This window comes from Stenella coeruleoalba (assembly GCF_951394435.1).
Source record: "Stenella coeruleoalba genome assembly, chromosome: 1".
Classification (NCBI taxonomy): domain Eukaryota; kingdom Metazoa; phylum Chordata; class Mammalia; order Artiodactyla; family Delphinidae; genus Stenella; species Stenella coeruleoalba.
The window spans coordinates 1,959,617-1,982,965 of record NC_137169.1 but is presented as its reverse complement, the minus strand read 5'-3'; the positions used below and the strand labels follow the sequence as shown (position 1 = coordinate 1,982,965).

Sequence of the window (23,349 nt, the reverse complement as noted above, 5' to 3'; positions counted from 1 at the left end):
ATGGCCCAGAGAAGTACATTTGAAATTTAGGGGACTGGTGAGCCCAGGGCTGCGAGGGAGCAGGGCTCTCAGAGCAGCTGGGATTTGCGTTGTAAATAAGCTGACGAGTGGCTAGTGAAATTTACGGCCGTGCTGTATAAAATAACACGCCATCACGCTCCAGCAGGAGTGGGAGAGCAGAGAGCCGCGCTGGCCACGGCGGCGGGCAGGAAGGGCCTCGAGGGGACCTTGCTGTGACCGCATCTGCCGCCGCCCTGGGAAAGCCAGCCGTGGTAGAGACCCAGCACCACGTGGGGAGGGTGAAATGGCCCTCGGCGGGCTGGCAGCGTCCTCCCCGGGACCCAGTGGGGCCACACCAGCCATCACAGGGAGAAAAGCCTTCAGTCTTTGTAAGCGAGGAAAGGAAAGAAAGAAGAGATTTTGAAACCCAGCCCTAACAATAAAACGAGCAAAGAAAGGACACCTATGGGCCACCCGTAGCCCCGACAGAAATGGTAACAGGACCTTCCTGGGTGCTTTGACCTAACACAGTCAGCGAGACGGGGAGCCAGATGGGGAGGTGAGCATCCTTAAAGCCGGAATCCCAGGTCCCGCCAGGAGCCCACGGCCAGTCCACGAGCGCTCGCATCCAGAGTGTGACTCGAGGCCCCCCACCCTGGGCAGCAGCTGGGGGGACCCCTGAGCACGGCGGCTGCCAGCACAGATGAAGGAAGCGGCCCCCCTCATTCCCAATCCAGTTTTTATATCTCTCCTCCCATGTCTCAATGAGCCCTCCGTGCCGGAGCTTGAAGGAATGTGTCACCAACTGCCCCTCGCCCCGCAGCTGCACGCAAAGATCTCGAAGCCAGGACACGGGCTGGGCCGGGCAGAGGTGTGACCTCCTCTCCAGAAAATGCATCGGTCACACTAAGGGGTCTGTCTTTCTCTTGCTTGTGAGGGGCACACACGCAGCGCACACACGTGGGCTCCGGGCAGGCGGCGGGCGGTTTTCATCAGACCTGGGCCAGCAACGGGCTTCTGTGGACAGACCCGCACATTTTCCTTCTCCAATTCAAGACGTTCTGATTCACAGAGTGAGCCCAGAAGCCTCAGTGACGTCACAAGCACCGTCCCACACCCCAGACTCCTCATTGTAGGCTGCCTTGAACCAGACGTGGTCAGGACTTGCAGCGCAAACTTTCAAAGCAATCATTGTTACCCACGTCGAAACTCACAGATTGGAAAGGGCAAAAGAAATCGATGATAATTAAATCCTTCTATAAACACGGCCCGACGCCCCAGGGGCTCGTACACGCAACACTGTCCAGAGTTGGTTCTCCTTACAGAAAACACACGTGGCTCCTTTCCAGGGAGGGAACCAGGCCAAACCAGCCTCCGTTAAGTTGTAAGCCACTTTTTGAGGGGAACGGGGTGGGGGGGGTGTTGTGGGCAGGCCGAGGGCACTGAACAGATGAGGTGAGCTGACGCTTACCCGGCCAGGACAGGGCACGGGGACTGTGACACTTGCAGGGGTCGCTGTGTGGCCGCCCGGCCGAGGGATGGGGACACGCCCCCAATCTCCAGGGCCAGTGGGTGACTCCCAGCTCTGTGCGGCGGCCAGAGGACAGGAATCTCATGTCGCCAACTTAAAACCACACCAAACCCCTTACTCCCGGTGGCTGCTGTTCACCAGGCAGCCCGGAATGTCGTCCTGGCGTTGGGACCAGCGTTTCCCCAATTTGCCTCACGGTCACCATCTCCTGGGACTCCCAGGGTTCCCCTGGGTGGGGTCCCCAAAAGACAGGGCACTACCCTCAGCTCTTTTCCTGCCCGACAAACGCCCCAGGGACCAAGGGGAAAGGCCAGAATGGTAAACTACCATGGCCATGATCTCGGACCCCCGGCAGGTCAGGGGCGTCTCTAAGCCTGGGGCTCCAAGTCTTTGAAATGGGGTGATGCCTCCACTAGTTGTGAACATGAAATGCACTGGCTCTCACACCCCGCCCCCCCCCCCCATGTGCTTGTGACCACACCTCTGCAGGCAGGAGCCCAGGCACCGCGGAGCGAGGTTGGGGGCAGAGGCGGCGTCCGTCCAGGGCGGTCAGGGGGATGTAAGGAATCCCTCAGGATGCCCCACGCTTGGCTGGGACCCGCATTTGCACGGAGCTCCTTTTCCTCTGAGACCAGCCCACCCCGCCGTAGGCGCTTGCCCTGGTCCCCTGCCCAGGGCTAGGTCAGCGAGGGCTGCCGGCCGTGGTGAGGGGGGCAGAGTGGGGCTGGGTGGTGGTGAGGCTGAGGCTCCCCCCGCCAGACCACCCCTGGGCCGGCTTCTTTGCGCCAGTCGACACCCCAGCGGCAGGGGGGAGGGTTGCTCCTGAGCACCCTTCTGGGTCGGCAGATGGGAACCTTCCGGTAGCCTAACCTTTACAACGCCCCTGGGCGCAGGGCGGCTGAGGGGCCAGGAGGGAGGGGCGCAGGTCCCACCCGTCGCCCTTCCTGTCCGCCAGGAGCCTGCACCCCCTGCCGGGCGGGCTCCTACCTGTACGGCTGCTCCCCGGTGTGTGTCCTCAGGTGCCTCGTGAGGTTTGCTGATCGGGGGAAGATCTTGCCACAGTACCTGGAGTGGAGGGGTGGGTGAGGGATGCGTGAAGCAGACGCACGGCCGAGACTCGGGCGCCCGGGTGCTTTCCTGGTGCTGCTTCTCCCACACCTGGGGGCAGGTGGCCCGGCGGCACACCCTGGATTTCAGTCTCTCCTCGGCCCCGGGGCCCAGCTGAGCCTCACAGAGAAGCTGGACTCGCACCACTGGGCAGACGGCACTGGCCCACCCTGGCCCGCTCGGGGCCGTCCCCCACCGCAATCCCCCCGCCGCCAAGCAGTTTCTCAGCCCCGGAGCCCGGCCTCGGCCGAGCCGGCAAGGACCGGCCTGCACAAGCCCGTGCACCTGGGGCCGGACCATGTCTCCCCAGCACTGGGCTCCCCACCGGCCCCAGAGCTGTGGTTAAACACTGACCGCGGCACCTCAGCCTCCGGCCTTGCGAATTCCGACCGGCCGGCCAAGGTTGCACTTTCTTGCGCTCACGGGAGCACAACCTGGTGGGGGGCACGTGCATATCTCTGGGGAATGATGTCAAGGGGACAACGGGCCATCGGTTGCTACCACGCTGTACCCGGGCTGAGACTGAGAGCTTTCTCCTGGAAGTGCAGGCGCACGGGCCAGCGTGGCACCTGTGGCCACTCTGCCGGGGCCGCCCCAGGGGCTCTCAGCGTCTCACCTGCACGTGTAGCGCTCCTTGCCCTTCCTGAGGATGGGGTCCGAGAGCGTCGGGGGTGGGGACCGGAAGTTGAAGGGGTGGGGGGGGAGGGGCTGCAAGGAGCTGCCGGATTCCGCCTTCATGGCCGCAAAGCTCTCCAGCTTCTCAGTCATGGTCTCGATGGCTGACATCTGTTGGCAGGAGAGCAGGAGAGACTATGGGGCGCCCCCGAGCCGCCCCCTCTTTTGACGCGCGGGAACCCACCCCCACGGGCATCTGGGGGTCCTGGATGACCGAGCACGTCACGGGCCCCCAGGACAAGGAGGTCGTCACTGGAACCCATGGTCTCCTCCTTCTTCTTGACCACTGGGCTAGGTTCTTTCGCTTTCTGCGGCCAGCCCTGCTCTTGTCCTTGCCTGGAACCCCGTCACAGTCCAGGGTCTAGGCCGGGAGAGCTGCAACTGCCCTGCCCCAGCCAACCTGCGCTGGGTGAGGAGTGGGTGACGCGGGCTGCCGACACCTGCAATTACACAGCCCTTTACTTTGAGACAAGCCAGCAAGGCCCTGCTGGCTCGACTCCCGGCCGGCACTCCTGACGGCTAGTTTGGGTTAAACACAGAATTACATCCCTTTTTTTTTTTTTTTTGGAGTGGTGAAAAATTGATAGCTACCTGAATCAATCTCAGGTTAAAACACGAATCACGAGCCTGAGGCACTACCAGCGCCTCGGGGCAGCGGGCCATAACTGCGGGCAAAGCGCTAAAAGGAAATTCAACAGCCTAAGGTTGGATTCCACTAACTAAACGTTCGGAATGATAACTCCAACGTGACGTGGCACAGGACACGGTGACACAGGCAAGAGGGGCTGCCTCGCTGCTCCTCTGAGATGCCAAGGCGTTGCCTGGGGAGGAGAAGGGAGTCACCTCCTCCTGGCATTGGTCATTTCCAGCTGGCGGGCAGGGTTCTGATCAGAATCCCAGGCTGCACCTGCCCTGAGGCCCTGGGGCTGGGGGACAGGAGAGGGGAGGGGGCTGCACAGGCCTCAGCAGCACTTCTCCCCCAGAGAGTACCCGCTGCAAGCCAGGCCCCAGGGGAGGGATGAGACCAGAAAAGGAAGAGCTTTCATTATGCCCCGAGCCCCTCAAGGTTTAGGCTGCGGAACAACCGACTGGTTACAATAAAACACCAGCAAGGGGTTTACAAACAGAAAATGGGGTCCATCCTAGTGGCTGAGCCTCTCTTGACCCTGGGCTGCCGCCTGGGCCCTGGCCAGCTCTGTCCAGTTGCAGGGCTTTGGGCCTCGCCATCCTCGTGGGGCAGGCATGCTCCCCATCAGATGCACACGATGCTTCCAGCCACGGGTGGCCCCACCCATCCCCACTGATGGACAGATGGACACGGCCTTGCCCCTCAGCTGCCGTCCAGCCTCTCATTTAGCCCCTCCACGGCCTGGATGATGGGACCTGGGCATACAGACTGCTGCTCATCTGCCTGTGGGTCTCAGTTTTAGCCAGAGCCGTGGGAGGCTCTGGGACTCTCCACCACCCCAGACTCCCCAGGACTCCAGAAGTGGTGAGGGGCAGTGGGCCGGCAGGACTGCCTCACCCTGCACCCCATACACCTGCGCGTCGGGCCTCAGCAATGAAAGGCCCTGGCAAGGTCCTGCCAGGCAGCTGACCAACGCAGCCTGGCGTCTTCGTGCAGTGGTGACCCCTAGCCTTTGTAGAGGCCACAAGTTCTCCTGTCCGAGTGACGGTCTGACCTCAGACCATTTAATCAGGCGACTTACTAGTCCTCTCTCCCGCCCCCACCCCTGGCTCTGGGCCCGCGGGCAGGCAGCAGGGCTGGCAGGTGGGGGGAGTGGGCAGCAGGCACAATGGGCAGCCGGGCCCCCGCCAGGCCCCTCTTCCTCAGGCCTGGGAGGGTCCGGCCTGCCTGGCCCGCGCCGCCTGAGCAGATATTCCCGGCCGAGCTCCCGCACAAACACAAACACAGGATGTGCCTGGCTGGCCTGCCGGCTTGTTCCAGCCGGTCCTGAGGAAATCAGGGGAAGTTCTTAACCAAACTCCGAGGCCCCAGCAAGACAATGGGAGGCTCTAAGTTTAGCTGTGAACCCAGGCAGGGCACAGGTTCCACAAACCGGGGGGTTTGTCCCAGGCGGGAAACTCGGAGCGAGAAAACAATGCCCGGGTCTGGAGTCCGGGTCCAGGCCTGTCCCACAGCTCGGCCCCCGGCCCCTCCGGCTGGGACAGGGGAGGCCGTGGCTCTGGGGAGGGGGCTGGGTCCCAAGCAGTGAGGACAGGTGGGCACCGGGGCAGGGAATCAGGGGGACTCCGCCGGCCCTGCTGCTTACTCCCACTCCTGCCACCTCTCTGCACCCACCTCTTGGGAGGACGCGGCCAGGGGGACACAGGAGTGCCTGTAGGCTTGGTGGGGTCTGCGGCCACTGCCCAGACTTGGGGGTTCTCTTTCCCAGACCCCTGATTCTAGTCTTGGCAGGCGGCCTCTCCACCCTCTGCATCCCCGGTGAGGGTGGTCCCCCTGCCCACTGCCCCCCGGGACACCCTGCCCTCGACGCCAGTCCCTCTGCTGCTGTCCTGCTCCCTACTGCCTCTGCCCCCCTGCACTCAGGCCCTTCTTCTCCTGCTCTTTTCCCTTAAGGATCCCCGAGTCCCTCATACTGGAGAGACTGCTGGCGTCCACACCTGCCCGGCTCTCTCGTGTCTATTCTCCCTACATTCAAAATTCTTGTGTTTGCTCCATCCAATCTGCTGCCCACTGCCCCACGCAAGTTCACTCCCCCTCCTAGAGCTTGAGCTGCAGGTCAATGGGGCCCCTTGTGGACCCACAGGGTGCCCCCACAGAGAACCACCCTCCTTCCTCACCCGTCCCGGCCCTTCCCATCCTCCCCAGCCTCAAAGGGACCTGTGGGTCTTCAGGGACGGGAGGCGGAGACCCGCCTGGGGTGTGCGCCTTGGCCCGTACGGACCTTGGGGCTCCTGGCTGGGCCTTACCTGGGGGTGGAAGAGCAGTGGGGATGGCCGCAGGTACTTCTCCTTAAGGGCTCCCACCGGGTCAGTCACCTTCCGCTTCTCCACCCTGCTGGACAGCAACACAGAGGGTTACGGACCCCACCGAGCGGCCCAGCGCTGGGCGGGGAGGGCATGTGGCCCCCGCCCCTCTGGGCGCCCACCCGTGCCCCGTCAGTCACGAGCTGGGGGGCCACCACAGCGGCCCAGCTTCCACGTCCCCTGTGGCCACGTCCCACCTGACGCTGTGGCGACGTCTGTGACCCAGCCTCACATCGCCTGCCGAGCACACGCTCCCCATCACCGCGCCCAGGTCTGGACCCTTTCGAGTCTCCCCAGTGTCCGCCCCCTCCCCCCCCAGCTGCTGGCACCCAGGCACGTGAGGGACACTTGATGCTGGAGCCAGGAACCTTCTGAAGGGCCCGCGCGCGCCAGCCTCTGCCAGCTGGCCTGTCAGCCCAGCGAGGGCTCCCCCGAAGCAGAACGTGGAGCACACGGGGGCTGCCGCCTACACCCCACGTCCCTCTCCCTCCCGGCCCATGGCACGGGCACTCTGCCCGACGGGGCGGATACACGTGAGTGACCGGTAGGTCTCTATCCTGGGGAGGCTGCAGGGCCTCCCCGCGGCAGCCAGGCAGGGTCTACCTGAAACCTCAAGACAGCTACTGGAGGTGACAATTCTAGAACATTCCCCAAATGCCAGCACAACTGTCAGTCACAAGCGGAGGAGGTGGCCATCCCTCCTCTCCCCGACCCCTCCTCTACGGTGTCCCAAGGGCGCCTCCCTCAGTTTCCCCTGGGGGATTGTCAAGATCTACAAAGTGGGATTTGGTGAGGCCTGCCACCGCCCCACAGGCAGCCACAGCTGCGGTGACCCGCCGCCTCGCTTGCCCGGGGCCACGCTCCCAACCCTCTTGGGCTCAGCTCTGCCCCCAGGGGACTGGCTGGGGCCTTGACCGGAGCAGGACGGGGATGGCCGCAAGGACAGGGGCCCAGAGGCGGGAGCACCCGGGGAGCACAGGCGGCCACAGGTGACCCCACCGAGACCCCCAAGCCGCTTCCAAGGGGAGGAGGTGGTCTCCACGTGGGAAGTTGGCTTGAGGGGCACCCCGCTTTGCAGGGCTTAGCAGAGGCCCTGTTCAAAGCTGGACTGAGTTGGCCTTTCAACAGGCCCCCTGGGGGGCGTGGTGTGGCCCGAGAGGAAGGGGCCCCACGTCGGGGGGTTGTTAAATGTCTTCTTCTGCCTCTTCCCGACTTCTGTGTCTAGCGACAGCCCAGCGGGCTGCTCTGAGCGACCCCCGCCAGCTGACCCCACAGACCCCAGGGGACACGTGCTCTTCCAAGGCACGTGGCTTTTGTCACCACACCGTCCCCAGCCCATCTTGCAGAGACAGCAGCACGTGGCGGTGAGAGGGGCTGGAAGGCTGGGGGGTCGCCAGCCTGGCGGTGTTAGGGTTCCCCCACCCTGGGGGAGGGAGGATTGTGGGTATACGTCCACAGTCACTGCCGGGGCGTGGCCTGTGGGGAGTTCCGCTGGAGTCACCCCAGAACCATCCAGGAGCTGAGGGGACCCTGTCCCCTAGCCCTGGGCCAGCCTGTTAACAGGCAGTGACAGTCGCCCACACCTCCACTTGGAGGTGAATCTTCCCGACACCATGAGTGTTTATCTTGACTGGGCTTGGGGGCCGGTGGGGAGGAAATTTGGAGCTCATCCACTCTCGGGCATTTTGCTGGTGCCTGTGTATAAAGTTGGGGGCCAGGCAGCCCCCTCCACCAGCCACTGTACTCTAAATCCTGAGGGCAAGAGCCTAGCACACGCCGGGTCTCGGAGGGGCTCGGACAGGACCCGGGTTGGGGGCGCCTGTGGCCAGTTCCCGCCTCGGGGCCCAACTGGCTGCTCCCCCAGCTTCCAGAAAAAGGCCCAAGGCCCTAAACCAGGCCTGGAAGTGGGAGGAGAGGGGCACAGGAGGGTTGGGGTCCAGGAGGAGAGCCGGGACGGGGCGGACAAGGACGCCAGGGCCTGAGCAGTCACAGTTAACCGAGAGCCTCTTGCAGGCCTGCTGGCTCCGACTCTGGAGGCCTGACAGCAGAGTCCCTCCCTAGGTCTCCAGTCCTGCCCCCCTCCTCTGCACAAGGGCGGCTCCTCCCGGGGGGGCATCCTCCCTCAGGCCCCAGGTGTCTCCTGGCTCCCCGTGGGTCCCGGAGATTCTTATTCTAACTGGCAGGTGCTCCCTGGGCCTTTGATGGCTATGTTCACCCCAGAAACCCGATGAGCCGCTGTCAGCAAACCATCCATGGATGGCGTGTTCTTAAAGAAAGACCCAAGGGGGGCATTTTTCATGTTTCCTGTGATGACGCCAGCAGGACCTGGCAGGAAACGGGACCGGCAGCAGACACAGGCCGGCCAGGGCCCTGGGCGAGCGTGGAGGGCGGGGACCCAAGTCGGCGCCAGGGGGCGGAGCAGGAGACTGGCCCATCGCCCTCGCCGGCAGCGCTGCCACCATTTCTTTCCACTGCACCTTCAGCAGAGGTGACCTCACCTGCACACCCATCCCCAGGCCCTGCCTGGCCCCTGGGGAATAGCAGGCACGCAAGCCCTCAAGGCGGCCACATGCTCCCTGAATGCCCGTGGGGACACGCTTACGTGTGTGCACGCGGGCCCCTCCCACACAGAGCCGTGGGCCTGTATCAGGGGCTGAGCCAACACGCCTGCCTGCCTGCCCCTCCAGGCCCCCTCCCAGGCCCGTCCACGGGCACAGCCCCCTCCTCAGGGCTCAGCCTGCCCAGGACACGTGTGGTGGGAGGTCAGACCCCTCTCACCTAACAAACCTGCCTGACCAAACCGTGCCCAGAAGCCGGGGAGGGGATTCAATTGGCCCCTCGCTGGGAAGGTGCCAGAGGAATGGGACACTGCTTTTTGGCAAACCTTCCAAAGCTTCCTCCTTCCTTCCTCCCCCTCCTCCCGCTGGGAACCAGCAGCTCGTCCTCTGGTCTCCCCTGGGCCACCAGAAGCCCCAGCTGTGGAGCAGCCATAGGGAAGCAGGGACGCTGAAGCGGAGGGAAGAGCCAGGAGTGTCGTGGGCAGAGTCTGTGCAGAGAAGGTGGCTGGAGCCTCCAGCGGGTGGATGTCTGGGGTGGAGTCTGAGGGCAGGCTGCCGGGGGTGGGGGGGGCAGTGGGGGGAGGTAAGGGCTCGAGAGAGGACGGCGGGGGTCCCCCAGCGTCTGTCAGCGAGAGGGAGCCAGGGGTGCCCAGGAGACCCCACCAGCTGCCCACCCCAGGAAAGGGCCGAGCCAGGCATGGGCCCCAAGCGGCACGGACACCCCAGAGCCGAGGTGCCTGCTGACGCCGCAAAGGCAGAGGGACGAAGCCTGGGGGGCAGGCGAGAGCGTCCCCTCCCGCCGCCACGCCCGCCTGGCGGCCCCTCTGGAGAGCGGGTGAGGGCGGGGCATGTTAATACCTGTAGATGGGGTCCATGAAGAAGGGCGACGGCCTGGCGTAGTGCAGGGACGGCTGCTGGGGCAGCTGCGCCGGGCACGCCTTGGGCGGCCCCTCCCCGGCCCCCAGCCTGCGCTCGCCGTACACGTGGTTCTTGCGCGGCTCCCGGGTCCCTCCGTTCTGGCTGGCGCGCACGCGGCTGCCGATGCTCAGGTCCAGCGGCTGCTCCTCGCCTGACGCCGGGGCCGGGGGCACCTTGGGCGCCGGCAGGACGGGCTTGGCCTCTTTGGGTTTGGTGGTGAGGTCGAAGGGTGACTCGGCGCTGGGGCCAGCGGCCTTGAGGGCGTCCCGGGGCGACTTTGGCTCGGCCTTGACCAGCAGGCTGTGCGCGAGGGCGCGGTCTGTGAAGGGGTACAGGGAGTGGGGGAGGTTGGGCAGGAGCTGGAAGGGGAACACGGAGTGGTAGGGCAGCGCGCCCAGCTTCTTCTCCTGCGCGCCCACGAAGCCGGGCCCGAAGTACTTCTCGGCGATGGACGCGATGGCCCTGATGGAGTCGCCCGCGGCGCCCGATGCTGTCAGCAGCTGCTCCTCGGGCGGCGGGAAGAAGTGCTGGGAGTAGAAGACTGGCACCTCGCCTGCGCTCTCTGGGGCGCCGGGCGCCGCCGCGCCGCCCCCGAGCTCGCGCTTGCCCTCGGCCGCCTTGCCCCTGTCCGTGGTCTTGTCGCGATCGCTGTCCACGTCGCTGTCCAGGTCGGAGCCCGTGCCCGTGGTTGTGTCCAGGTCAGTCCCGGTGGTGGTGTTGATATCCTCGAAGTCGCTGCCGTCGGACAGGTCGCTGCCCCGGGGCTTGAGCTTGGCGGCATATGCGTCCTCCAGGCGGCTCTCCGGCTTCTCCTCGGGCCCCGCGGCCGCCGTGGAGCCCTGCCCGCTGCTGCCGATGGCGGAGACGAGGGGCAGGGCCGGGTTGCCCATGGGGCTGGGGAGCTTGGCGTCCTGCGTGTGGTTCCGGGGGCTCTTGAGCAGCGGCATGGGAGGTAGCAGGGGCGGCCGGGGGTACAGGGACGGAGGGAAGACGCCCGGGAAGCCGGGCGTGAGCGCGGGGAAGGCGGGGGGCGCCGCCGAGAAGGGCAGGCTCCCCGGGTGCGGCCTGGAGGGGAAGTACTCGTTGAAGCCCAGGCTGGCATGGTTGAGGCTGGGGGGTGGCTTGGCCTTGTCCATCATGGGGCTGGGGGTCAGGGGCAGGCCCGGAGCGAAGATGCTGCCCGGCGTGTAATGGTTCTTGCCCTCGCAGAAGCGCCGGTGCTTGTTGAGGGAGGAGGTAGTGCTGAACATCTGCCCGCAGTCCTTGCACTTGATCTGCGTGCGGCAGTCGGCGTGCATGCGCTTGTGACGGCACAGGTTGGAGAACTGCGTGTAGGACTTGTGGCAGACCTCACCTGAAACGTCAGCAGAAGCGAAGACCGGCAGCTATGAAATGCTGGAAACCCTGCGCTGCAGCGTCCCGGGGGTGGAGGACCGGGGCGCTCTGGCCTCGGTGACCGGGAGCAGCGTGTGCTTAGGTACGTGAGCGTCTGTGTGCGTGTGTGTGTGCGCGCGCGGGCACATGCGTCGCTGTGTGTGAGCACCTGCATATGTGCCCACATGTGTGATGCATGTGCGGACACGTGTCCGTGGACGCGTTCACACACGCGTGTACATCATACTTCAGGTGTGTACGTCATACCTGTGTGCTTGCACGCGCGTGCGCACGCATACGTACAGATGCGCGTGCACCCGACCTGGGACTGGCCTCTGGTGACCAGCACGGGTTGGCGAGGACACTCCCGTGCCTTCCCGGGGATCCTGGGCCAGCCTGGGTAGGTCTCCAGCTGCCTCGACCTCCTCCGCTGGAGAAAGGGGCCCTGCCGCTCTCTGTGCCCTCCCACCCCCATGAGTTTGCCATGTGGTGCCAAGGCCTTCAGAATCGTTCCCAGAGACAGACAAAGTCGTGGCACGCCATCACGTCTGCAGCTGCACCAGCCGCCCAGAACACCCACCCACCCTCCCTGCCGTGTCAGCCATGCTGCTCCAGCCGGGGCGAGGGAAACACCGACCCCCGGGCTAGGTCTCCCACCTTGTAAAGTTTAAAATGCCCTCTCTCTGTCCCAGGCCCTGTGACCTGCACCCAGGACGGGAAGGCCTCAGGAGGGACCGGCCCCTGGGGGCTCCTAGTCCTGGAGGCTGGGCTTGGGGAGCACGGGTCCTGGCTGTGTGAGGTCACCGTCTGGGGGGGGCCTGAAGGTGGAGGTGGGAGGGGAGCCACGTGGAGAGGGCTAGCTCCACGTTTGAGAAAATCGAAAACTCTCCAAACTGGGATGGAGAGGCCGCACCAGCTCTGGTTGCCAGACGCCGGCCTCTGCTCTTAACAGGAGAGGGTGGTGGCGGCCGAGGCCAAACGCCAGGACCCAGAGGCCCTGGGGACCCAGTCTCGGCCATTTTCCCAACGGCCTGTGAGCTGAGTGTCGGCCAACTGCCAGTTTTTCTTTCTGCTCTTGTTTTTCTAACCAGCAAGGGAGGAATGAACACACACACACACGCACATGCACACGCACACACGCACACACATGCACACACATGCACACACACGCATACACACACACACACGCACACACGCTGTGTGTGTCTCTCTCTGCAGGACCATTTGCTTCTTAAATGCAGCCCCAGTAGAAACAATGATTTCCGTGCATTTCTTGCTCACCGCACACTCTCCACTGCCTGATGTCGCGCGATGCTAGCTGGGCGCGCTGGCCCTCAGGTGATCCTGTCCCTTAATCACAGTATCTATTTATATTAACGGCTCGGCCTTCCTGGTCGTCTGGCTTGGCGGGACGTTTTCAAGGCTGACGGAGAAGAGCACTGCCCCATTTGATGAAATCTGCCCATTTTGGGAGGCGGCTGGTGCAGAGAGGCTGTGCCACGGATGGTCTATAAATACCCACAGGCCTCTGCCAGCCCTAGGGGGAGAAAGGCCGCTGCCCAGCTCAGGGCGCCTGGCCAGACCAGTGATACCTTGCTGTATCCCCGGCCCCCGAAGAGGCTCTGTGACACCCTCTGCCCCCCACAGCAGGCCTCTGTGGCACCTCGTTAGTGGCTGCTGCCATCCTGAGCTTGGAAACTGGCCTTGAGCAGGCTCCCACCCAAGGCAGCTCTCAGGAGGGGCCCCTGGGGCCAGTGGCCATGCCTGGGCACAGGGAGCCTGGGACCCTTGCTTCCTACCCACCCACTCACACGATAAAGGGATCCTGCAGAGACGCTGGGGCTCCAGAGAGGCCTCTGGGAGACTGAGGTCCTTGGAGAGGCAGGTCCTGGCCCTGGGATGGCTGACCGCTGGCTTAGAGCCGGTGTTGGGAGGTGGCTGCCTGCAGGGGCTGGGAAAGGCCTGGGCAGCCCACAGTGAACTGGATGTGGGACCAGCGCCTGGTGGATGGTGCTCCAGGCCCTGCTGGGATGCAGAGGGGCCCTGGCCAGTACTTATTCTGATCAGCAGTTTCTTCTCCTGTAGGGTATGTGCAGGGATGCACACACACACACACACATGCACACACATGCACATGTACATACTCACGCCTAAGAAGGTCCTTTCTAAAAAGTGCCCACAGGAGCCTGTCTGCCTGTGTGCACGGATACACCCTCGCCCCGACCCCTCACACTTGAGTTTCCCGACGCAAGACACTCCACCGGGAGATTATGCTGCCTTGGGCTGTGTGGTCAGTGAGGCTGGGACTTGGGGCAGGTTTTGGTGTCCATCATGTGTGTTGTGTGTGGGCGCCCAGGGGCCGCCCGGCGGGGGATGGAGTCTGTGCACGAGTGACCGGCCGCCGTGAGCCCTTGCTCCCCCTGTGGCCCATCTTTTCTCAGAAGCGCTGTATCATTTACCCTCTGCTCATTTGTTCGCAGCTTCCTTTCCAAACCTGACCCCCTTAACCGTGGGCCAAAGGATGCTCTGCCCTGGTCGAGAGGACGCGCAGGCTGACGTCCACGTGTAAGCTAACTTCTAACGTTTGCATCTCCCTCTCATACGCGGCACCTGGCCAAGTCTGGGGTTTTCTCTTTCGCTTTACCCCCTTGGCCAAAAGCCAAGGCCCAAGGTGGGCACGGGGCGCAGACGAGAGGCGGAGGGCTGCCGATAGCCGGTGGGGCCCGTCCAGGCTGCCCGTGTCCTCCCCATCTGCACACGGAGTCCGTGCAGGCAGCGGAAATGGTGGGCTCGGACCCTGCCCGACTGCTGAGGTTCCCAGAACTTCCGCTGTGACTACAATCCAACAAGACTTCACAAGCCCATTTGCACGCCCAGAGAAGAAGTGACTTGTAAGCCCGTGTGCAAGTCTCCTCTCCAAGCTTTGCTGTAAAGCTTAGAAACCTATGACAGATGCACTCACGTGCGCTTCCTCCCACAGAGGGACTTGCTGGGACGCTCATCCTGGGAGCAGGATATGCACCAGGCCCAAAGCCCCGGCCCCCAGCCTCTACTCCCACCCAGCTCACTCCTTCCTGGCCCCTCCCAGAGGGAATGGGCCCTGCTCCCATCGAGACTCGGATGCTCTTTCCAGGGTCTGCGGGTGAAAGGGGTGGTGAGGAAGAGGAAGATGGCCCCAGTGAGGTGGCCGCCAGGCAGAGCGCTCTCTCCCTCTGCTTCCTGGACCAAGGGAGCAGGTGACCCAGGCAGGCCGGGGGCTCAGTCACCTCTAGCAGGACAGCTGGAAGTTTGGGCTCGAGGCAGTGGGCAGGAGGGGGGCCCAGACTCAGCTATTCAACAAAGGCCCGAGAAGCCAGTCAGCATGGCCTCTCTGGGGCAGGAGTCCAGCCCTGTACAAGCCCCAAGTTGGTGAAAACACCCAGAGCCCAGTCTGCCAGCTCCCAGAGTCACCCCTGACACACAATGATGTGCTGGAGCCCGAGAGGCCCCAGGCTGCCCAGTCTGGGCTCAGGAGCCAGGCCCCTTGAGCTGGAATCCGGGCTCTGCCGCCGAGCCTTGAGAGCCTGGTCACTTAACGTTTCCACGCGTTTCCTCCTCTGTCAGTTCCCTTCAGTTGGACATAGTGTGGCCCCTGCTCCGTAAGATTTTGGAAGGATGCTGTGAGGTCATGTGTGTGAAATGACGGCTCAGCACAGTCGCGTGTGGACGATGAGTCAGCGCGACGCTGGTGTGAACGACGAGTCAGTGCTGTGTTGGCATGAGCCGTGACTCAGCAAAACCTCGTGTGAAATGAGACTTGGCACAATGCTAGGCAGAGAAGAACCTTCGGTATCTTCCAAACTCCGAGAACCGCGGTCATACCCCCGCGGTGGCCCACCAGAGCCCCAGGCCCAACCCCTGTGACCTCTGGCCCCTCTCTCCCCAAACGCACCCCAAGCTCAAGGCCTCTGTGCTCACAGCCCCCTGTCGCGAGCCCTCTCCCCAGGCACCCCCTTGGCTCACCCCCACGCCTCCTCCAGCCCTCTGCTAGGACACCTCTCGCCCAACAGACCGTCCTGACCTCCCAGCACGTGGCCAGGACAGCACCCACCTGGACACCTGGAGAGCCTCCTGACCCTGCGCTCCCGCCCCCCATCCCCGATGTGTCTGTCACGGGTGCTGCTATGATCTGGGTGGCTTAGCCTCTGTCTTCTCCACCGGCAGGTGGAGCTCCATGAGGACAGGGGTCCAGTTATTTACAGCTGGCCCCGGCTGCCCGGGTCAGGGCAGGCACACAGCCCGCGCTCCCCAAAGGCTGCTGGGGGGTGAACAGCAGAGCCTGGGGGGCAGCAGTGGGACCATCATATACCTGCTGGAGCTCAGGGCAGCACGTGCGTGCGGGGAAGAGGAGGGGAAGTGGATTTCCTCACCACCCACTGCCCACCTCTGGCCACTGGAGGGGCGAGCAAGGGGGAGGAAGCAAGGAGGGCAGCCAGGCCTGGGCTTCTCGCGGCAGAGGTGTCAGCAGCTGCTGCGAGTGTTTTCTGGACAGACGGGGTCCCGTGGGCGGGGAAGAGCCTGGGGTTTTCAAGCCTTGGCCTGACCCCCAAGCGCCCCCACCTCACGGCTGGAAGCCCAGGCTGGGGGGCCACTCACATATGAAAGGTTTGACGGTGCTGTGGATGTGTTTGTGCTGCTTGAGGCCCGAGGACGTGGCGAACGTCTTCCCGCAGTCGGGGCAGGCGTGGGCCCGGGCGCCCACGTGCTGGGAGCGGATGTGCCGCTGCAGGTTGCTGGGGTCCGTGAACACCTGGGGACACAAACACCGGCGAGTTACTCCCCACCTGTTGGTTGCCCCCCTGCGGGCCTGGGTCTGGCCACGGGATGGGGGTCTCCCTGGCTGCTCTGCCCCTGCACTGAGCCTGGCCCGGCGGGTCTCTGCTGCAGCGGTGACCCCCTGCACGGCTTTCAGTGAGCCGTCAGGCCTCCCTTGACTGTGTTTCTTCAACGATAATTCTCGAGAGAACTGTCACCCTGAAGATGCTTGAGACAGGAGCTCAGAAGCGTTCTCAAGCTCCAGTACTTTGACCCATGATAGCCTGTCCTGCCACGTTGGCAGGAACCCTGAGAGGACCCAGGTCTGGCCCCGGGCCCTCCCCCGCTGTGCTACCCAGCCCACTTCCTCTCTTCCCCAGACGACTCAGGGCCCGTCACCTGCATCTCGCCAGTGGGGGCGGGGCGGGCTCGCAACCACGCTACCTTCACACAGTTTTCACATTCGAAGCGCTTGCCGCTGTCGTGGGACATCTGGTGGCGGATAAGGTTGGACTTCCAGTTGAAGGCCTTGGGACACTGGTCACACTTGTATTCTCGCTCCTCTGTGTGGACGATCATGTGCTGCTCCAAGCTGCGCACAGTGGACGGGGGTCACTGTGGGTCCCCCCCGCCCGCTGCCCGGGAGGGAAGGGCCCCAGCCCGGCACGGCCTGCTCCCGGCAGCCCCTGGAGCCCCTGCCACTGTCTCCTGCTCAGAGGGCAGAGTGACGTCTGGCAGCTGGTCTGTCTATCTCCCCCCTGGACAGGGCAAAAGGGGATGGACGGGAAGGCATGGCCTTCCCACGTGGGATGGGGGGGAAGCCAGTGCGTGGACAGAGCTCGGGCCCTCACCCAAGACCACCCCCGAGGCACCCAGCGGCAGGCGGGGTCCCAGCTCAAAACAACTTTCACCTTGACGCTAACCCTGGGCCTAAGAAAAACGGGGTCTGGAGACTTCCAACACTGCCACGAGCCCCAGGGTGGGGACGAGGCCCAGGAGACCCAAGGCCACCCCTCTGAGTGACCTGGGGTTGCTCGCTGAGAGGCTGCCCGCCATGCACACACCATGGAGGTCAGCAGGGAGTGAGGGCCGGCGTTCTCCAAAGGAGATGTGATAGGCGGGGCGGGCACAGCTGCTGGGCGGGGGCTGCTGCACTCGGACGAACCAGCAGCTTGGAGCCCCCTCCTCTCGGGGGGCGTCCTGCTTCTCCTCCTGTCCCAGGTATGACCGTTAATCTTCATGAACAAGGCAGCAATACATCATGGCCCGTTAATTACGGGGCCCAGCCATCCATTTAGATCAGAAACGCCTGGTTCTCGAGCACCCGGCAGATTGTAGCTTTTCCCCTGTTGTTAATTGTGATTTATGTGTTTATGTAAAGAAAACACGGACCCTCTTGAGCGGCGCTTACCGCCAAGGGCCTCAGTCGGGATTTGCCCAAACTCTTATTTTCTCAGTCATCCGTTCAGGGTGGAGGATTTCCCGTCCCCAGGGGGCTGTGACAGGACTGGCATCCAATTCTCCGCAATCCCACAGCCAGTTAGTGACCTGATAGGGTTTTACTCTGACTTTGCAGGGCTGCCCTGGAGGATATTCTCAGAGGCAGAGGAGGGGCGCACATTGGGAAGGTCTTCACTGGTCCCTGGAACACTGGGACTGCCCGGCCTGCTTCTCCCCACATGGGTCCCCGGGGCTCTGCTCCCAGGGGCTAGGGAGGCCACGTCCGGCCATCACACAGCTGGCCTGGCATCTGTGCCCACGTCTGTGAAGTCTCCGGGACAGGTGGGGGGCCCCAGGGGAAGCAGAGGCTGGAGCCTGGGGTGGGGGTGAGGGGACCCCTGGGGGCCCTTTCCTACTCCTGCCCACTGTCTGAGAAGTGTGTCCAAGGGCCAGGCGCTCCAGGAAGCCCCTGGGCCGCATCCCGCAGCCTGGTCCTGGACCTCACCACGGAAGTGGCCCTGGGGCCTCACCCCTGTCTGTCTCCACAACTCGGCCCTGACCCCAGGATGGTGGGGCCAGTGGTGGGTGGCTCGACCTGGTGACTTGCGGCTCCTTCGTGGAGGGGGGGCTCTGACCCAGGGCCTGGCCTTTATGGTCAGAACAGTGACCACCGGTGGCCTCCAACCACCAGCTGGCGGGCCTGCTCTGTTCCCAGGGGCGGATGAGCTGGCCAGGGTACCTGCCCCTGAGGTATGTCTCCACCTGTCCTTGGAGCTTTGGGCCTGTCAGCCTGGGCAGGCCTGAGGGGTCAGGGGTGACCTCTGCCCTTCTCAGGGCTTCCTCTGTGCCCCCAGGGCCTGCCGACCCTGCCGTCCTTGACTGGCTCCTGGGGGCGGGGCGGGGCGGGGCAGGGCCGGGGCGGGGCGGGGCGGGGCGGCACCTGTACTTGGTGGGGAACATCCGCTCGCAGTCCTTGCACTCGTGGGCCTGCCCGTCGGTGCCCCCGCCGCCCAGGCCCTCGGGCTTGAGCTCGTCGGCCAGGCCCTCGTAGAGCACGGCCCCCACCGAGCTGCACGCGTACTTCTTGTGGCGCCGCAGGTCCAGCTTGGACGGGAAGAGTTCGTCACACGCGTCGCAGCGGAACGTGGGGTCCTCTGCGAGGGAGAGAGGGTGGGCGGTGGACGGGCGGCCCTGGACCTGCCCCACGCCCGCCCCAGGCCCGGGGCTGCAGGGGGTGCCTCCCTCACCGGCTGTGCCCCCTCCCGCATCCTCCCCGCCCTCCTGCTGGACCTGGGAGAGGCTGCCCCGGGGCGGGGGACACGGAGGCGGCAGGGACCTGGGTCGGCCCCACAAGAAACACGGAGAAGCGCTGGGCCCCTCCCCGCGCCTCGGGAGCAGAGAAGGAAGGCTGGCCAAGCGCTTTGTGTATGAATCAGAAGAGAGACGGCAGGGCTCCAATGCGTATCATAAACGATTGTCGTCAAGGTCAAACAAATAAAGGGAGGCGGCTATTATGAAGTTTACGAGGCAGCATCCTGAGGACCCTGCCAAGCCAAACAGCTCAGAGTGTGAGTCCCCAGGGAAGGACCTCCGGGCCCATCCCCAGCCCGTGGCTGCCCCGGCACAGCTTTTCCCTGCAGCAGGGGTCCCCCTCCCCGCCGAGGACCACCTCGTGTTCCCCGCAGGTCTGAACAGAGAACCTGCACGAAAAGCTCCAGCACAAATGAATCGAAAGGTGTGCTGCCGAGTGGCTGTGCGCGCGCGTGTGCGCTCCTCGTGCGCGGGCGTGCGGCTGTGTGTGCGCGGGTGTGCACGTCGGTGAATATCTGAGCACGTCTGCCTCCTTGTGAGGACACCTTCGCGTGGATGTGCAGGCGTGTTCGTGCGTCTGCACTCGTGCTGGTGCTGGTGTCATGTATTCCTGTGCACGTGTGCGTGTGTTTCTGTCGCCGCCACAGGTGTGAAAAATGTGTGTGTCCGTGTACCTGCACACTTGCGCGCAGGTGCAGGCAGGTGTGCCTGAGGGGGCGCATCTGCACTCGTGCACGTTTGTGTGTTCCTGTGTGTGAGTACTTGGCACACGTGAATGGATGTCTCTGTGCACGCGTGTGTGTCATGTGCGCACACGCATATTAAGTGTACGCATTCGTTTGCGTGATTGGCCGTGTGTTAAGTGTGCTGGGTGTGCATGTGCATACGTGAGTGCGTGCACATCTGTGTGCGAATGTGCACTTGTGTGCCTGTACATGTGTGTGCAATTGTGTGTGTGAATATGTGTGCATGGGTTTGTGTGTGAATGTTACGTGATTGTACTTGTGCGCATGAGTTAGTGTGTTTGTGTGGACCTGGGTGGGTAGGTGTGCATTTTTGCACGAGTGTGAGTGTGTGTGTGTGCGCACGTGAACAAGGACCTCTGGGCCTGGCAGTGGGCAAAGCCGTAACCTTGGGCTGGATGCTGACTAAAAGGGCCTGACCCTAAGGGGTGCAGAAGCCAGGGGGGTGGGGGAGATGGGGGCAGACAGAAGGACCACCACCCACGTCTCAGGACAGGGGGCAGCTCTGCAACCTGGGCCTGTGGGCTGGGGGAGGGCGGGGGTAGGGGAGGACTCCTCGAGACTGGAAGCTTCCCTGAGCCTGAGGGCGAAGGTACCGCTCCCGGCGTCTGGCCACACCCAGTGCCCCCACTGGTGGGCACCCAGAGCCCCCCACGCCCAAGGGGGACACTCCTGTGGGATTCATCTCTGAGATGCCCCCGGGCCTTGGATGAAGCCCTTGGACACACACAGAGGCAGCTGTCACCTTCCCTGGGTGACAGGGGAGAGCTGCGGGGAGGAGAGGAGCCCAGGGGACGCGTGTGTGTGTGGGGGCAGGCCAGGCGGGCCCAGCGCTGGTCAGACACAGCCGAGTCCCAGCGTCCTGGCCTGCTCGCCGGCAGGAGGCTGCGGTCAAGAAAGTGCTTGAACAAGGAGGGGAAAAGCCAGCTCGTGCTCAGAGTCTGGGGAGCCCAGTTACAACCCCCAGCCCTGCTCTGCACGCGGGGACCTGAGCTGGACTCGGGGCTTAGAAGGCTCTGCCCCCACCCAGTATCCCAGAAAGGCCGTCCCTGGACCTGCCCCTGACACGTGCTGAGCCACAGAACAGACTGGAAGGAGGCAAGAGGGCCAGCCGGTCCTCAGCAACCACGGAAGCCCAGGACGGAGGGCGGCCGCGCCAGTGACCCTCGAGCCAGTGTTTGCGAACAAGGCCAGCAGGACCCCGGCGTCCCCACCAGCGGGCAGCCCCACTGGGCAGAAGGACTAGGAGGCGGTGGGCTAAGTCAGAAAAGATTCTAAAACGAGGCCCACTGAGGCCCCGGGCCGGTCCCCGGCTGCTGGGGTGGAGCCCCAAACACAGTCCCGGGAGGGGGCCGGTGGGAAAGGAGGACGCACATCACCAACTGGTCACCTGGCAAGTCTGCAAGAGCTGCCTCTAAAACAGCAGGGAGCCTGAACGCTGCTTTCAGGGAAATGGCCGCTGTGACGTGGAGGCGGGGACCCTCCACGTGGCAGGCTCCACCCTGGGAACTTTATACGGTGTCCCCTCCCCCGAGCTCCGCATCCGTCCGCATGCTTTGTCACTGGTAAATGGAGGAGGCCGGGGGAGGCTGCCTGGCTCCCCCCGGGGCACCCAGAGGGGAGGTGGCAGAGCTGTGTTCGTGGAGCCGTCGCTCTGCTGGGTGCCCGGGGCAGGCGGTTGAGTCCCAGCTTCCCGCTGAGGGTATAAGAAAGGCACCCATGTGGCGTGCGTGTGGGCACGCACTGTCATCCACCCGCCCCCGCAGGCCTTCCCTGTCCTTAGGAACGTGGATTCCTTTCCACTGGGTCTGAGTACCAAGAACACCATTTTAGAACAGAACCGGATGCAGAGACCCCGCAAAACTGCTCTCGTGGGCTTGTTCGGACTTCCTGGGCCGGAATGAGGCTGAGGGGGGCCCCCTCCCACCAGCATCAAGATGAAGTTAGAAATGCCAGTTTGTATCTTACTCTTTCTGGACCCACCTAAGAACAGTCACCAAAGTTGAAATTTGCAAACAAAGACAAGAAGAAGGGCCAGCCCCACCCGTTCATAGCCCCGCCCACCCATAGCCCCACCCACCCATAGCCCCACCCATCCATAGCACTGACCAACTTATGTTTCCAGTTTGGATCTGGACTTTGGATTTACAATGAAAATTCAGCCTGTTTCTCACTCTGAAGGCCTTTGAGGGCGTCCTGGAGGCAGTGGAACCAGCCGTGGAGGGCACCCTCTCCTCCATTGCCCTCATCCCATCACCAGCCCAAGTTTGCTCCTGTCCAAGGACAGAGCCGAGGACAGGACACGCCCAAGTCTCGCTCACCTGTGCCATGGTGTGGACAGATGTCCCAACGACTTCCACGCAGGTAAAGTTGACATTGAATACACACCCAGGGCAAGCTGGACAGGGCAAGAAGGATGTGCCCAGTCCACGTGGTTTTCACTTTCCCAGCATAAGCAACTCCATTTTAAAGAAATACTAGAGTATGTTACACTCTGGTTACATTATGTTTATTGTGTTGCATTGCTGTATTATTTTATATTATGCCTGTCTCATGCTTTACACCCAATACAATGCAGCCTCTTGATCTTTTTTGGAGAGGGGGGAAACGTTAATAAATTTGAGCCTTTCTCAAAAGAAAGGCATATTTGAAAGGAAATGATTTTCTTTATTTTCTCCCAAGGGCAAGAAGTTCTCCTGAAAGAGAAATCTTTCCCCTCTCCATTGAAAGAGTAAAAACAAAATAAGAAGTCCCTGGAACTAATGAATCTGAAAGTGGCTTCCCTCGGCTCTGAATCACTTGCAGGTAAATGGGAACTGAATTTCTTTACAAAGGGGCAGCTTTGAAAGAGCATTGCCAGTCCCAGGTCTGCAGGACTGGGGCTGTTTCCCCCAGCGAACTGGCAAAGCGGCCCCCACCCCCATTTCTTCCATGATACCTGGACGTTGTCCTGGCAGAGCCCCTGCCCCCAACAAGAGCACGCAGAACTGTGATTCAGAACTGAAGTCTCTTCATCTAAATCTGGGGAGGCCGTGGACCGGGGCTGAAGCTCTGTCTTCTACCCAAACCAAAGTAAACCAAGGCCATGGCGGCCTGATGTTCTGTTTGTCAAGTCTCAGCCTCACGTCTATCTGAAGTTCTATCAGCAACTTTTCAAGGCAAAGCAGGAATGTAGCAGGAAAATACATCAGTTCCTAATGGCTTCAGGGAGCCCAGGGGGACACAATTATGTGGCATCTGCATGCTAAGCTACCAGACTGGAGGCTCAAAAGCCCTCAAGAGCGCACTCCAAATTCCTGCCGCGATAAGGGGCCGCTGCATTTAGCTGGGGCTGGGATAAAAGATTTTTTATGATAATTATCTTAGTCAGGAACATTTTTACATTCTCTTTCTGTGTGATTCAGAGTTAACTGGGTGCAGGGGGGTGCGGGGGGGTGCGGGGGGGACTGTTGAGAGGTGAAGGACTGATCTTGACAGCAAAGGGTATAGAGAGTCAAATATTTGATGTGGGACTATTATGTGCCGAAAGCAATTAGCCCACAAACGTCTGGTAAATTATTAGGAAAATGTAGACCCAGGTTATTGAAGATCGGGCGTTGGAAGGGGGACAGGAATCAAGGTTTTTAAAACCTTTTGGAAGAAAGACATGTCATCATACAAACGAAACCCCACCACCGGGCGCACTCCTTGGGTTAGGCAGATTTATCTCTCTGCCTTCTTGTGCATTATCTAAGATTCACAGGTCTTTTCAACAATTATTTTAAGTAAAGTGAGACCACCCCTCTGCTACCCAGAGCTCAGCCATTCTTTTCTCCATGGCCTAATTAAAACCAAAGTCTAGAGGAGAGCATGCGTAGGGCCGCCTTGCAGAATTGTCCTTCTGTGGAGATAGCCTTTGGAACAACTC

At 62.6% G+C, this 23,349-nt stretch overlaps 1 protein-coding gene across 3 annotated transcripts in view; it reads right to left on the bottom strand.

Annotated features, from left to right (window-relative positions):
• The window catches only part of PRDM16 (PR/SET domain 16), a 318,585-nt gene that overhangs the window by 9,706 nt on the left and 285,530 nt on the right, over nucleotides 1–23,349 (bottom strand). For 2 of the 3 annotated variants that reach the window (XM_079946332.1, XM_079946334.1), the window contains exons 6-12: nucleotides 18,329–18,542; nucleotides 16,393–16,540; nucleotides 15,790–15,943; nucleotides 9,721–11,134; nucleotides 6,248–6,335; nucleotides 3,255–3,424; nucleotides 2,519–2,596 (exon numbers count right to left, since the gene is read on the bottom strand). In XM_079946332.1, the coding sequence (XP_079802458.1) occupies nucleotides 2,519–2,596; nucleotides 3,255–3,424; nucleotides 6,248–6,335; nucleotides 9,721–11,134; nucleotides 15,790–15,943; nucleotides 16,393–16,540; nucleotides 18,329–18,542 (2,266 nt within the window). The remainder of the gene's footprint in view (nucleotides 1–2,518; nucleotides 2,597–3,254; nucleotides 3,425–6,247; nucleotides 6,336–9,720; nucleotides 11,135–15,789; nucleotides 15,944–16,392; nucleotides 16,541–18,328; nucleotides 18,543–23,349) is intronic. The other variant, XM_079946333.1, reaches the window with a different exon arrangement.